This window comes from Calonectris borealis, chromosome 9 (assembly GCF_964195595.1).
Source record: "Calonectris borealis chromosome 9, bCalBor7.hap1.2, whole genome shotgun sequence".
Lineage (NCBI taxonomy): Eukaryota > Metazoa > Chordata > Aves > Procellariiformes > Procellariidae > Calonectris > Calonectris borealis.
In genome coordinates this window covers 19,057,573-19,073,778 of record NC_134320.1, presented here as the reverse complement: position 1 = coordinate 19,073,778, position 16,206 = coordinate 19,057,573, and the positions used below count along the sequence as shown (strand labels likewise).

The 16,206-nt window shown below is 40.9% G+C and overlaps 1 protein-coding gene across 1 annotated transcript; it reads left to right on the top strand.

Moving 5' to 3' along the window:
- Nucleotides 1-596: 596 nt before the first annotated feature.
- Nucleotides 597-15,981, top strand: LOC142085592 (cytochrome P450 2J4-like). The gene is made up of 9 exons (XM_075157649.1): nt 597-767; nt 2,026-2,188; nt 3,302-3,451; nt 5,295-5,455; nt 7,947-8,123; nt 10,597-10,738; nt 13,109-13,296; nt 14,513-14,654; nt 15,344-15,981. Exons 1-9 carry the CDS (start codon nt 597-599, stop codon nt 15,520-15,522), a joined length of 1,473 nt encoding a protein of 490 aa, XP_075013750.1. The 3' UTR covers nt 15,523-15,981.
- The last annotated feature ends 225 nt before the right edge of the window (nt 15,982-16,206 follow it).

Genomic DNA, 16,206 nt, shown 5'->3' with positions numbered 1-16,206 from the left:
TTTTGCTTTTTGTATTAAGCTTTAGATACTCGTACATCTATCTTAAGATAAATGTAGGCTTTTAACTTTTATCAGCCTTGCCATTACTGGATATATGTGTACATGGAATATATACAAAACATTTTAAAAACTCCAAGATTTAATATCCACTTACATTTGCATGCTTAATTTGTATGTATGGCTATTGCTTTTCTAAAAGCATTCATGAAGTATTTGTAGGAGCACATACCATCCACGATTGTTTCAGAAAATTGGGTGGAGAATTTATGTGTGGATATGTGTATCTACATTGCCTGGAAAATCTTGGCCCTAGTCTTTTAAGACACCGTTCCTACAAATCCTGCGATCCATATTTAATAAATATAATCAGAATGAGAAGAGGGAGGGGGGTATTAATCTATTAAATATGCTCGAGCATGAGAATGTAATAAGTGGGACAAAAAAGGAGTGGTCGATAATAAAGAGGGAGGATTAGGGGCGGGGAATAGTTATTCTGTGAATTTAAACTCTTATGAGAAAACTGCTTGAGCAGCCAGCCTTAATAACTTCAATAGACTATTTTCCATAAAGACAAGCGGGTAAAAGCAGCCATTAAGATGTTGACAATAAGTCAAGTTCTTATAGCCTTGGCTGTATTTCTTCTAATTATGCAGTTTTTTAAGTTGCAACAAGTACGGAGACGACTTCCTCCTGGACCAATCCCTCTCCCAGTTTTTGGGACCTTGATACAGCTGAATTTTCAGTTTAACCGTGATCTCCTCATGAAGGTATTTATTTTCAGATACTCCTAATTATTTAAAAGTCTTTGTAATTTCCCATTTCTCATGTTGTTTGCTATGTGAAAACAGCCTGTCCCAAAACTACATTGGTAACATACTGTAATTGTTAACTAGCTGCTGTGATATTGCACTCGGTTTGGTTCGGAACTGCTGGTTTGGTTGGCAAAATAAGAACAAGTTATTGCAGCATAAAGTAGTTTGCCAAGCTAAGGAAACTGGTATTGGAAGTTCTGAATGCGTGAAAATCATTCTGATGCTTAAACCCATCACCTTTTAACACGGAATTTGACAAATTAGTGTGAAACTTGATATCCTTCCATCACCCCTTAACACTAAAGTTGACAAATTAATGTGAAAATTTATATAATTTGGGATTAAATACTTTTAGGGATAATATATCAGATTTGCAGTTAGGGAAAAGAAATACTATTTTAAAAAATTACTTTAATGGCATAGATTTCTAGCTTTCTGAGCACTGGCACTCTCTTGCTTGAGCAGTAAATAGATATTTAAGATGCACTATGTGTGTATATGCTTGTTTGTATTGACAGGACCTAAAAAAACCCCCATGAACCTTATGTCAGTTGTTTTTTGAGGAGTACTTCTGCACACAAAGCCACCTCTATTTCATTCTGTTGCTTCTCGCAGTGCTGTCAGGATTCTTAATCGTCAACTCCAGTGGCTTCTGTCACCGCGATTTGGATGAGGCACGCCAGTTATTCCAACCAAACGGCAGGTTCAGGCAGGACGTAAGGACACTGTGAGGCAGAATGGTCTTACTCAAGTTCCAGTACCAAAGAGGTGGGGGGCGAGAAGAAAGTAACTGGTCCAGTATCTACAAGCTAGTTATTCCTCTGACATTTCTGTGTTCCCTTTGCGCCACTTCACTGCGCCACAGTACAAATGATAGAAATCCTCTTGAAATAAATTCATGCATAGAAAATACCCTTTATCACAGGAATCATTGTGAACTGAGCCTTGGCTTATATACAGTAATAAAAGCTATCTAATGTTTCTTGGCATAGATCTGTGGCTCTGAAAATCTGGAATATTCAGTTGTTTCCAACAGTGAAGGCTGGAAAAGACATTCATGCTTTCTCACAGATAGGTGTAATCTTGTGGGAAGGATGGAAAACACCATTCCACCTTAGGGCTAGTCCTGTAATAAGTGTAAAAACAGGTTCATCCTCTGTTTGCAGTGTGTGGGATTTCATCTGTGCTTTTCTGGCTTCTCTCCCATCTATAGCTGGCAAAAATTCATGGCAACATATTCACCTTATGGTTTGGACGGGCCCCAGTGATCATACTGAATGGATTTCAAGCGGTTAAGGATGGTATGACCATGCACCCTGAAGACGTTTCTGGGAGGCTAGTGTCTCCTTTCTTCCGAGCAATGGCCAAAGGAAAAGGTGAGATTTTCTTGCCATAAATATTGTCTTGACAAATTGCAGTTCTTTTGTACCTTATAACCACTTCCAAAGGTACCACAGTAGCAGGGTTTGTCTATGAGGAATGACTGCCAGGTGAACTGCAAAGTAGGGAGGGGTGAAATAGCCTTTGGATAGTAGGAGGAGAAAAGGACCAGCAAAAGAAAAAAGATTCATAATGCCTTGTGTGAAATATTCACTGGAGCAGATTCAGAGGTGATGAGGTGAGGCAGAGGTAGGTTGTGCCACAGAGAAGTGGAGAAAGAGCAGGAAACAGCACACTTCCTTGTCCTGGACTTGCTGCCTCCCACCATTACGTTTTCAATTGAAGAGTGAGCTTAATGGTGGGATCTTCTTCCCATTCCCTTCCTTTCGTGAATATTTTCTTACTCTCACAGTTGCATCTAGAGGTTCAGTGCGCTTCTGTTTCAACCTTGCTGTAGGTTTCATACTCCCCAACCATATTGGAAATTCCCAAACTGCTGATTTTCATGAACACATGCATTATGAAACAACCTTTATTTTATTGGGACCTCAGCTTTTTTTAAGGAAGCCTAATTCCTTAAGTATTTCTAATTTGAATTTGTTTCAGGCATTGGTGATTCTTATACCACATTAAAGATCCTGTTAGTATATGTTGTTTATTTCTTCTGGGGATACTTGTCACAAAGCCCAAGTACTGAACTTTTCTGCCCTGTGGACAGGAACTTTTCTCCCCATTGTGGACAGTCAGAACTCTTTCCCCTTTTCCTTTCTTAAGAATCATTACCCCGGTCAGGTGAGCTCCAAGCATAGAAGAAAGCGGGAGGCAGGCACTTCAGAGAACGTGTAGAGAAGCAGCTGTCAAACTTTCTGAGATAACTGGTTGTCTTGGATCAAGCTTAATCCCGCAAGCCGTCTTACTACTTAGTTGAGTTTGTCCATTTTAGCCCTGCCCACATGTTTCATGCCACAGCTTTTCCTTTGTGTCTTTGTGTTCATAAGCAATGCAATCATTTCGTTATATTCTTAGTAAATCTTAGTAAATCTTTTAATGTAGTCTTTGTCTATAATAAGTGTTAGCATGATAAAGAGCTCTTCCTTGAATGGATGCAGGGATTATGCTGGCAACTGGTCACACCTGGAAGCAACAGAGAAGGTTTGCACTGAGGACTCTACGCAACCTTGGTCTGGGGAAAAGAGGTCTGGAGCATCGAGTTCAAGAAGAGGCCCACTACCTGGTAGACTTCTTTGCAAGTATGAAAGGTATCTCTGCAATAAATACTGATTCATTTTTGTCATTAGTCCAATGTCTTTAGTGTATGAACTTCTCTGTCTGCTCTGAAATCAAGGGCAGCTTTTGTTCCACAAGAAGGTGTGCAGGGTCTTACAGTGTCTATGTGGAATGGACTGAAAATGCAAAGACCCCAGTTCTGTGTTTTCAAACCCAGAGGGAGACTATTGTTGTTCAAATTTTTTACAAAACTACTAAAATTGGGAAGCAAAACTGGAGCTTATTTATTATTTATATCATAGAATGCTTAAAGTGGAAAGGGATCTCTGAAGACGGTCTAGTCTAACCCCTTCTCAAAGAAGGGTCAATCAGAGCAGGTTGTTTAAGGTGAGACCAGTTGGGTTTTAAATATCTGCAAGAATGGAGATTTCACCACCTCTCTGGGTAACGTGTTCCAGTGTTCAATCAGCACTACAGTAAAAAAGTTTCTTATGTTTAGACAGAATTTCATGTATTTCAGTTTTTGCCCATTGCCTCACTTGATACCACTGAGGAAAGTCTAGCTATATGTTCTTTATTCCCCTCCATCGGGTATTTATACACATTTAAGATAATTCCCTGAGCCTTCTTTTCTCCAGACTAAACAGTCCCAGCTCTCTCAGCCTCTCTTACGTCAGATGCTCCAATCCCTTAATTGTCCTTGTGGCCCTTTGCTCAACTTGTTCCAGCGTGTTGATGTCTCTCTTGTACTGGGGAGCCCAGAACTGGACACAGCACTCCCGATGGGTCTCACCAGTGCTGATCGGAGGGGAAGGATCACCTCCCTTGACCTGCTGGCAATGCCTTTGCTAATGCAGCCCAGGATGATGTTGGCCGCCTTTGCCTCAAGGGTACATTGCTGGCTCGTATATGGTGGTGGTGCATAAAGATATGGACACATTATCAATACTGATGAATTAAGCCTTGTAACGCCATTTGCATGAACGCTGTAAAGCAGTGACTAGAATCTTGTCTTCATTACAACATTTTATCCTGATTAACCCAGTTAGGAGCATGTGATTTGGATTTCCCAATACTGATCATTATGCAAAGGCACAATAAATCAGGACGTGCTGTGGCTAGCATTGTATCAATTAAAAGTAATTACATCTAGCCCAATCCCATGGTTTAAGAACTAGGAGAGACTGAGATGTGACCACGTGTGCAGAAAAGAAAAGTCCAGAACAGTAAGTTGCTAATCAGAATTGTTCATTGGGTATTGGACAGTTGCATCAGTACATACATAAATAAAGTTGTTTATAGTTATTTATTCTGGAGTCACAAAATAGTTTTTTTGAGATTAGTTTTTCAAGTAATTGCTTTAAAATTAGTTATTATATTGTTGACACAATTGGCTGAAAGGAATTTACGACATTTTATCTTACTGGAGGTTGTACATCTCTAGCAAGACAAAATATAGTAGCCTTGCATGTATTTATGTTCTTGCTGAATAAGGCTGCCTCTCTTCTTACGGTTCTCCCCTCAGATTTCCTTTGACCACAGTATTTTCAGTCATTCCCATGCTTGAGACCTACTTTGAATTTGCCAGACAGCAAACTTGCATATCGTTTTTTTTCTTACCTCTAAATTTGCTCTATCATATTATGAAATATTTTACACATTTGGCATTTCTTTAGGGTGCCACACATTCCTGGGATTATGGGATTGCACCATAGTTGTGAAGAATCAGTTTGATATTACAATTTTGTAAGATTGCTGCTTCTCTGTGAAATGCAATGCTCTCTTGAAAGTTCTTTGGGTAACCTACAATATTCTCTCATTTCACTAAAGTAGAATAGGAGACATTAACAGTGACATTCATTATTATGGTTGCAGGGAAACCCCTGGATCCTTCTTTCCCTCTCGTTCATTCCGTCTCAAATGTAATTTGTGCTGTTGTTTTTGGACATCGCTTCTCCAGAGAGGATGAAACCTTCCACGAACTGATTAGAGCCACAGAGCGTCTATTCAAATTTGGAGGCAGCTTTATTCATCATGTAAGTAAATGATCTGTGGACTTTTTCTGAATAAGACAAAGTGAGAAATGCAGATTCAAGAGGTAGCTGTTAGGCAAAAGTTTTCGAATGGGTGAGTGTTGTCCCATGCAGCTTTACTGGGCAGTGCACTATTTCAAAGTGTGATGGTAATGCTCTACATACCAGCCTTGGTCATTTATGTTCATTGTCCTATGTTTTCAGTACTGTGATAAGGTAGTTTGCTCCTAAATCTTTGCAGCAAGGCACAAGCTGATGGACTGCTCCTGGCTCGTGTTTGTTACTTGGTTTCTCAACCTCCATGCACAACTGCAGAACAGATTCCTGCCTTGGGTATCATGATTGTTAAATACTAAATGTGAGGCCTAAAAGCGTGATTCACATGCCAAGTTTAGACACCGTTTTATATACAGTCAACAAAGAGAAGAATGATTCAAATACCTAAATGTTTTGCCTGTGGCTCCTTATCTCCATTTCCTCTATAAGAAGTGGAGACTTGAAGACTTCCCAGAGAAATTCCACTCCTTCACCCTAAGTGAGGAGCAGCTCTAGACGCAGGCAGCAGAACATAGGAAATGCTAAGCCAGCAAATATACCTGTGAGCTTGGCAATCAGAACAATCAGCGCTCTCCTGAGAGTCAAGGGCTTATCTGACACTGGAAGAGGCCTGCTTTGCACAGAAGTGTATTCAAAGTTGCCCGAGAGTTCTGGTTCTGGTTCCACTTTTAAAGTTGTCCCATACATCTTATGCAGTAGCTTCTTAATGTAAAACATATAAGCAATCCCTGTAATACAGATTCCCCCCACATCCCCTGGAGCTTTCTTCTCACTGAGTTGTGATCAGGTTCACTTTTGCTTAGCCTAGCTTTGGTCCTATAAGTTGTGTGTAGTGGTGGCAGGCGAAACCTGCTTTTGGGATAGAGACTATACCTCCTTTTCTTCTCTCCTTCCTATCCTAGCTTTGCCTTAGTCCAATGAATGTTCTGGGAAAGAAGAACAGGGGTTCAAACCATTCCAGAGGGAGGGCTGCAATCTTCCCACCTCCTGGATGCAACGGGTACTCAGTATTATGTAAAAAGTGGACATTGCTGCATCCACATCCCCATTTCTTAACTGGATTCCATGCTGTCAGGCACTGAATGGGAGAATGCTGTGGACTGGGCCCCTCCAGAAATGGAGGAGGTGTTTTGGCAGGACTGGTAGCCAGGAAGGTGGGTGGGCTCAGTTCCTGTCTTGAACGTTGACAGCTAAATTCCACCTACAGTTAGGGTGCCATAGTAGCCAGAAAGTGCATGCATTTGAGAGTAGGAATGCATGTAATCTGGGCAACCATATATGATTAGTCAGACCACAGTTGTATGTAAGGTTTCTGAACAGATTTTGAAAGGAAAAAAATACCAGAGATGGAACTAAACAAAAAGGATATGAAGTTCTATGTGAATTTACCAAGGGCTGGACTACTACCTTTCTGTGATAAGGCAATGATTAATTGATAATTGGCTGTCTGACAATAAGAACAGATTTCCCAAAAAGACAGAAGTACAGTCTATCTAATTCAGCCAGACTCCAGTGGACACCTAATAACATGCTTTCTGTGGTGTAATTAGGAGAGTAGGAGAAGAGCTCAGCAAAATGAAGACTGAGAAAGAATAGAACTTCTGCTGATAAATAAATCATGGCATTATGTTTCGAGCAGGAAAAGAACTATCAAGAGAAAATACACTGCAGATACAAGAACGATGTGTACACATTACCCAGGCATAAATATAGGCTGAAAATCAGAATGAACTTTCTAGCTAGCAGAGTAGGTAGAAAGCAGCTATTCTTAGGCCAGATTTTCCCAAACAGTAAGAGAGAAGGATAAAATTAATTTGGTTGTGCCAGCTAATCCCTTCTTTTCTAGAGGAGAGCAGTCAAAAATGTCAGGTAGCTGTTTCTCAGCTTTTCTGGGTTTCAGATGTTTCAAGTTTTGTGGAGGACTCTTGAGAACTCAATTAGCAGAGAGCGTTTGGGGGATTACCGAGTTTGTACACCAGCCGCTGGTAACCGGCCCTTGCTTTGGGATGTATCAACTGCTTTTGCACATCCTGGTGAGGACAGTTTGCAACCGCTTTGCTTCTTCCTTCCTGGTATTCTCCACTGGAGGGCAGGATCTCACTTTTTAAATGTCTGAATACAGTTCATTGTAATTGAATACATGAATTGAATAATTGAATAAATGAATACAGTTGATTCTAATTATAATCATTCTAATTTGGCTTGTGGTTGAGCTGAAAGCCTCTGGAATTCTGGAATCTTACCATCAGCACAGCTAGAAATTACATAGTGTACTGTTTCACAACTTGAAACATAAGCACAGTCTTTGTCAGAATATTTTACTAATGACGCCAAAACCACATGCTAACATGAATATTACCCTCTCTTTTTAGTAGGCCTAAAATGCATTTTCTAGTGATAGAGACTTTGTGGTACCTCTTGTGTGTCACTCCCACAGCTCTATGAAATCTTCCCCGGGTTGATGTGCCGTCTCCCTGGTCCTCATAAGAAGGCGTTGTCTTGCTATGATGTCCTGAGCTCTTTTACAAGGAGAGAGATCAGAATGCACACAGAGCGTGGGATACCAGACGAACTGCAGGATTTTATTGATTTTTACCTGGCTCACATTGAAAAAGTAAGTATTTGTTCTGCCTGATCGTAAATTCATGGGGAATAAGGTGAAATGGACCATTAAATCATCCACTCTGAGCCCTTCTATCACAATCTCTTACCTTTCATAGACATCCTAATGCGAATCCAGTAACCAGGGACTTGCTAAATCCTTTCTAATTATTGATATGCCACGGCACCCTGCAATCCTTTCATTAAAGGACAGGTTAATACACTGCATTTTTTCTCATTGGCAGAAGTTACAAAATGATTTAAGGCCTCCAGGAAAGAATACTGAATTTCTGAGTGGACCACAAGAGAACTGGGAAGGTTTTGGGGAAACAGAGTGGGATGTTCTGGATAGGATATTTGGCTGGTAAGGGTTTGTCAAAAGAGGTTGCTGCAAGAGGACAGGTGGATTTTGAGAGCATTTTGTGGGGAAATAATCTAGGAGTCAGCAGAATTTCAGACAAGGCTGGAGAAGAGGAGAGTGCCAGGGTCAGTGAAGTTTCAAGCAGACAAAGGGAACGGGGACAAATAAGGGCATTTTGGGCAGGCAGACATAGTAGAGGTAGGTGGGAATCCGTAGGGTTTTGAAAGGCTGTAGAAGGCTTGCATAAACTGTGAGTGGGGACACATATCTCTCCCTTTTCTATACCTTACCAGGATCACTTTTTCTTTGTCTGAATCCCTTGGGAACTGGATCCCCTCCCTAATCCCTGGATTAGCAGCTGCCCTTCCCCTCTGTGACTCCTTCTACCTCCACTTAATCACTCTTCCTTTCTTCTCTTCTCCACTGCAGTGGGCCATATTCCTCCTCCTGTTCTGCTTGGTGATAGGAAGCAAAAGGAGAAAGGGGAGGAAGTGACAAGAGGAGACTGGTGTAACTGGGGGGTGACAAGGCAAGAGTAGCTCAGAGAGCCAAACAAGCTATCCGGGGTGGGGGGTATCTACTCTTGCAGCCCCTGGAGAAGTGGGTAGTGATTGCTGCTCCTGGGTGGCAGTGCTTCCCCGCAGGGACAGCCGGCGCCCCTTCTGCCGTGGTCGTGTGCTGGTTGCAGCAACAAAGGGCACCGCAACCTTGTCAGGCTGTAGGCACCCATCCTGCATCTCCGGGCACAGCCAAAACGGGTCTGTCCTCCTGGACCGCTGCCTGCCTTGTGTATTCCCTGAGTTGGCTCTGCTGCTGTGCTCAATCACACTACAGAAACATGCATCCAGGGGAGAATGTCTGTTAGCCATTTCCGTCAGCCAGCTCTTTAGTCTTTTAGCATACGTCTTATGAATACTTTGTAGTGCTTGATTTTTTTGTTATTGTGGGAAACAAAAGCAACTATCTTGTGGAACTCCAAGTATATGGCAACTGTGAAATTGTCATTATTGTTCAAGCCGCTAAGTCTATCAAAGAATCAGATCAGATCTCCTTGCCAGGATCAGTTTTCTATATCATAATGAATAGCACTAATTTGTATTTCTAGCTGGTAATTCTTTATTAATTGATTCCCATATCAGCTGCTACATTTTTATGTCCAGGGTGGATGTCAGCCTAACTGGCTTCTAGTGCCTTGGATTCTCTTGTTTTAAATTTTTTGATACTGGCACAATATTTACACATCTGGTCTTCCAAAGCGTTTAACTGCTTCTAAAGCCTTTCACTGCTGTTCTAAGATTTATGAGACTTGAACATCCGTGGACCAGAAATTGTTTCAGCGAGCTCTTCTGGGACTCTGCTGGGTGGAAATCATCCAAGTTTGTTTATTAAAAAAATTGAACTGTCTGTAATAGATATGCAGGGGCAATATAAAAAGATTAGATGATATTACAACAGGGAAAAATGTCCTTCCCACTTTCCAGTTGCTCCACTGGCAAAGGAAAGGTTCAAGACCCCTCAGCATAACTTCCCTAAATTTAGACAATGAATTCCCCCAAACCATAACAATATTCTTTCATAGTTTCAGCATATACATACATGTCCTCACACTTCTAACTGAAAACTGTAAAACCCCAGAGCAGCTGTACGTGAGTCATTGTAACCTTGTAGTGGAGAAGAAGCCTGAACACCACAGGTTAAGAACTTTTGGTAGCCCAGTTTTCATTACCTGGTCACTGTATTGCTTCGTAGAAAAACTAAGGGATTGAACATGACTTGAGGTGTGAAGAATGACATGCTGGTACACATCTTCAGAGGGACAATTACTTATGAAACATTCTAAATGTACCATTATTTGCACAATTAAGCCAACAATCCTTTTCTGTGGAGAACATGCGATTTAGCTTCATGATTAAGCGTGGAGAAAATGTGGCTTGTCCATTTGTGAAATGGTAGCTTTTCGTATTGATAATCATCTTTGGTGTCTAATATTCTTTATTAGTCTCTCTGTATTGTACTCTAGGCAGAACACACTGCAGCTTGGAACTGGTGATAAAAGCACATTTAACCCTATTCTGGTTTTTCTGACTTTCATGTGTAAACCTCTACTTTTTCATATCGTTTGCAGTCCAAAGATGAACCTACATCTACATACAATGAAGACAATATGGTTTATTCTATAAATGACCTTTTCTTGGGTGGATCAGAGACAACAAGCACTACTTTGAACTGGGGCCTACTCTATATGATGGCAAATCCAGACATCCAAGGTGAGTATGTCTGATGCAATAGAACAGCCAAGTGATAACATTTTCATGGATCAGAGATTATTCCTAGATACTGGTATATGGCTAGTGGCACATGGACCTTTTTGTACTGGTAGATCTGCAGTAGGCAGCATTGGTAGATCCAGAGTATCTGTATACAAGCTCTTACAGCAGTCACAGGCATAAGGCAGTTCCCAGAAAGAGTTAACAGTTTGGGAAGCATGCATATGTATAGGAAGTCATGGCTGATTGAGATGTAGGGCTTGAGGTCTTCAGGGAAATGAAGATTGTGGTAGGGTGGTCAATGGAGTAAGAGGATAGGACTTGCTGTTTGGGAAGCCAGAGGGTTTCCACACATAATCCTTGAAGGAACAGTGGCCACGGCTGCAGCCATTGGTGAGGTGCTGATGGTACTTCAAGAAACTGAGCTGGGTTCTGTCTTAGTCATAAACACGACTGATGGCTGAAAAGTAACTAACCAAAAACTGATGTGTGATAGTAGGGATGTCACTCTTTGGAAACTTACTTCAATTCTGTTTTGTATTGGCTGAGTATCAGTGATGGGGGCTACAGGCAGTCCTGCCCTTCTTTATGCTCTGTAGGTCACAGAAGTAGTAAAGATAATCACCTAAAGGTCAACTGGCAACTTTGACTTTATTTTAGTCCATCAGTCCATTTATGATCTCAAGGTATCAGGGTGTCTATTTAATCTGTGATTAAATTAACTCTGTGATGTATTTGCGTTTCTTGCAACAGAAATTATTCCAGTCGGGAGGGGAATTTGATGGCTCATCTGTTATGTCTATGTATATTTAAGAAGTTTATTTTTAAGTCTAGCTTTTAAATAACCATCAATCACTTTCATAGAGCACTAAATGAAAACCAAAGAAAGAATGATCTTTTATGCTGGATAACAGAAATCTCATTGTTAGATAGCAGAATATGTGCAAATACCCAGAGGAGAACAGGATTTTAAATGGAGGAGAGATGAAGATAAGACAAAATTGCTCAACTTGTAGCTGTCAGACAAGAAGGTCTACTTAATCTCATGTTACTGCATGTTTATTATCACCTAATGTAATTAAGGTTATTAAAGCACTGACTCTCCTATATAATTTTATTTCTCTAAATATACCTTGCACATACTTGGGAAAGCAGGGTGTGTGCAGAATGATCCTTCCTGGGCTTCTTGAGGCATACATTGCATCTAGACTCCATAATGAACTGACACCAGTATATCTGTCCTCATTTAATTCGTGGCTTCTTTTTGAATCCGTTCATACTTTTGCCTGTGTTGACACCCAATGACAATGTTATGGAGTTCCATTATGTACCATATGGAAAAGTTTAGCCTTTTGCCTAATGACTGAATTGGGCTCTCCTTGTTCTCTGAGCTACTGGAACAGAGATGCATATTTATACTTATGCAGTGACTCATCACTTCAAACTATCCTGGATCCTGAAGTAGTCGTGCTCGATTTTGCAAGCTAGTTCTTCATAGAAGGAAATTTACTTTACTTAAAAATCTTTCTGGAAATACATTTTAAGTTCTGTAAGGTACTTAGATCTCTGTTGTCAGGGTCTACCTAACATAGTTTTGTGAAGGACTGCTGGCAGTCACTGAGCAGGCTTGATGTGAATGAGCACAAACTGATCAATGCAGAGTGGGCTTCCCTGCATCTTAGTGTTGCTTCAAAGGGCCTGAAAAAAGACAGGATCATTAGTTAAAAATCTAAGGCATTTTTATTATGTGTGTACTGCCTCTCTTGAAGTTTACAAAACAAATTTTATACTTTTGTTAATGCTCCCAACACTCCTGTGCAATAAGTAATTTAAATCATGCTATTCTTGATCAAAAGGCAGGCGCCAAGAAGCAGACCCAGTTTTTTTAAAGGTATTTGGGCATTCTTCTAGTTGGCATTGCTTCACTTAGCAGATGTCCTACATGAGTACCGTTTCCTTTTAATAGGAGTTAGGCTTTTAAGGCCCAGATTCACCTGGCTTAAATTCCAGAGAGCTGTGAGCTTAGTGTTTCTAACTGGCTGTAGGTGCCTGAGGCACCTAGCCAAAAGAAAACACAAAGATAAACACCTCTTGCATTTAAGTGTTAGTAAGGCAACTCTTAAAGGGTTTTAAATTTTTGAGCAACGAATGTCTTTTCTTAATCTACAATCAAATAACTTCAGACCCAGAAGTAGAGGTCCCATATGTTTAAGTTGTTGGAACACACTGCTAGTTTTATTTTCTTTATAAATTTTTACATTAATTTTGTTGCTGTCCTCGTAGTTGTAGATGGGAAATGTCTTTGAAAATGGAATTAGTGAAAATACTTTATATATTTTTCCACCTAAAATGGTGAATATTTCTCTGCAGAGAAAGTGCAGAAGGAGCTGGATGCCGTTCTGGGTCCTTCCCAGATAATCTGCTATGAGGATCGGAGAGAACTGCCCTACACGAATGCTGTGGTTCATGAGGTTCAGCGCTTCAGCAATATTATCTCAGTTGGCGTGCCCAGAGTGTGTGTGAGGAACACTACGTTGCTTGGCTTTCCCCTCAAAAAGGTACAGACACAGTTTCTCAGTTGCTACAGACCTTTCCTGCATTAGTAGAGCAAGGTGTGGATAAAAATCTATTTGTGCCAGGGTCTTCTCCTCAACAGCAGTGGTTTGGATACCTCTGGGTCATAGCCTGAATGGGAACAAGGACAAGAAACCATCCGTCAGGCTGAGTTGAGTGACGCAGCTCTTGGGAAAGGGTTATCAGTAGTGAAAGATACCCTTGGACGGTAGAGGGGATTTTAGCAGGTTTTTCTACAAACCAATGAAGACAAAACCTTGGAGATTGATACTGAAGGATACTGTGATTGATTTGTGATGATAAGGCATTGGAAAGATTTCTGACTGAATTTTTGCCTGCAGAAAGCCTGTAAAAGATCCAGGGAAAAGCATGAATGTTTGTAACTAGCTTTCGTCAAAGAGACTAAATCACTGAACTTTCCAATGTTAGAAGTGAAAATGGGGTTAGTACAAATAAAGTTGTTAGTTTATATTTGTCGTGGTTTAACCGGGCAGGCAGCCAAATACCACGCAGCCGCTCACTCACTCCCCCCACCCCCAGCGGGACGGGGAGAGAATCGGAAGGGTAAGAGTGAGAAAAACTCGTGGGTTGAGATAAAGACAGTTTAATAGAACAGAAAAAGGGAAAATAATAATGATAATGATAAAATATACAAAATGAGTGATGTACAATGCAATTGCTCACCACCCGCGCTGACCGATAACCAAGTAGCGATTGGTACTTCCTGGATCACGCCTACCGTTCATATACTGAGCATGACGTCACATGGTATGGAATACCCCATTGGCCAGCTGGGCTGGCTGTCCTGATTATGTTCCCTCCCATCTCGTGTACCTAGCTCAGTCAGTAGGCACGGGAGCTGTCCTTGGACTAGGAGGGCACTTAGCAACAACTGAAAACATCAGTGTGTTATCAACATTCTCCTCATACTAAATCCAAAACACAGCACTAGGAAGAAATTTAACCCTATCCCAGCCGAAACCAGGACAGTATTGACATGGCCACTTCCACTGTCAGGCTTGGACTGACATTCTGAAACAAAAAGACTTCATGTTCCTCACAGTTCCTATGGGGGAGATGAACCTACCAGCATACAACGCTGAACTCTGAAAGTAAGCTAACGCTGGTCTCACCTAGCCGGTTCTGACTGCTGGGGGAGGGTTGACAACCAGAACTGAGTTAGTGTTTTTCTCCTTTCAGGGCACCATAGTTCTTCCAAATATTGCTTCGTCTTTGTATGACCCAGAGCAGTGGGAAACACCTCGACAGTTCAACCCTGGTCATTTCTTGGATAAGGATGGAAACTTTGTGAGCCAAGAAGCCTTTTTACCATTCTCAATAGGTAAATGGACTGACAGCACAAACATCAATGGTTTGGACTGGGACTGTAGAATTAAGATGTCTATTAAAAACGTATTGGTTGTTTATTTTAAACCTCTTTGTGGAAAACAGTGATAAAATCAACATGCTTATTTTCAGTAACATTCCCCAATCCAACTATAAACATTTGTTCCACTGAACAAATAATAACATGGAAAATCAGAGATGTCCTGACAAATGTATACATCTAACTTGCCCTATTTTTGGACAGAAATTCTCTGCTAATGACTATGGTTATTGATTTGGGGCATACATTTCAACACCAGACATACATTTGGAAAGTACTTGCAAGCAGCTGTGCTGATTCTTTATGCACACAAAACTGGAGCATGACATTTCCCAGGAAGAGCAAGTCTTTATTCTTCATTCACATGATTGAATGAATTCCTTTAAAGTTGTCAGTCAAATGAAGATGAGGTTTTTGAGGTAATTGAAGCGAAACTCAGAGCAGAAGGGCTGCACAGTTATCTATAGCTGCAGACAGGATTCTTTAAAGGAAGAATTACATGAAGTTTTGTGTCATTGATTGTATTAAGTCCTAAAGAAATTTTGGACTCGGCAAAAATACCTTTGCTTTGTGTGAGGATGAATACGATTGCTTTTAGCAGTCACGGTAATTTACTCACTGTCCTTCCCCTCTTCCTTCTGCAGGGCACCGTGTGTGTTTGGGGGAGCATCTAGCGAGGTCCGAGCTCTTTATTTTCTTTGCCAACCTGCTGCGGGCATTCACCTTCCGGCTCCCTGAGGGGGTGACGAAGATCAACACGGAGCCCATTTTGGGGGGTACGCTGCAGCCCCACCCATACAGGGTTTGTGCCATTCCGCGCTAGGGTGGACGTGTGCAGTATGTCACAGACCATCTATCAGGCAATCTTATTTACTTTTGTGAATGTATGTCTTGAGACCATGTGACGTTTTTTGTCTTGGATATGAATTTCTGCTCCAAAAGCCACCTTTTGTCTACAGCAGGTAATTTTGTTCAGACCCTGTTACCTGCTCTTGAAGGTGATCTTTTTTTTTTTTTTTTGATAAAATTCTGTTGATCTGGAACACACCATCATTCTCAGCCATAAAGGCATCATGCAGTTGCAGTCTGGCCTGGCAGATTTAAATCTGGTATGCTGGTGAGCAAATGACAAAATTGATTGGCAGACTTCAAAAATTATTCATTATCTCCGAGTTATCCTGTGTTCAAAAGCAATGAAGTTTGGAAAAACGTACCTGGAAAATTCTGCCTCCTTATATTACTGTCATCACTCACAACATTTAAGTCAACTTTTTGTTGATGGTCACTAATAAAAGATATGAAGGAAAAATTAGCAACTGGTTTTATTTATGGATGACTTACAGTTCACTGAGAATTTCTAGATTTGATGCAGCAGAATATGTATAAGGCATCTTTAAATCTGCCGCAGGATAATTGGTTTGAGTCCAGCAGAGAAAAAGTGCAGGCTGAAACTCAGTGAAGAGTGAAGATATGGAGAGAGGATTTCTTCTAGGGCAGATACTTTCAA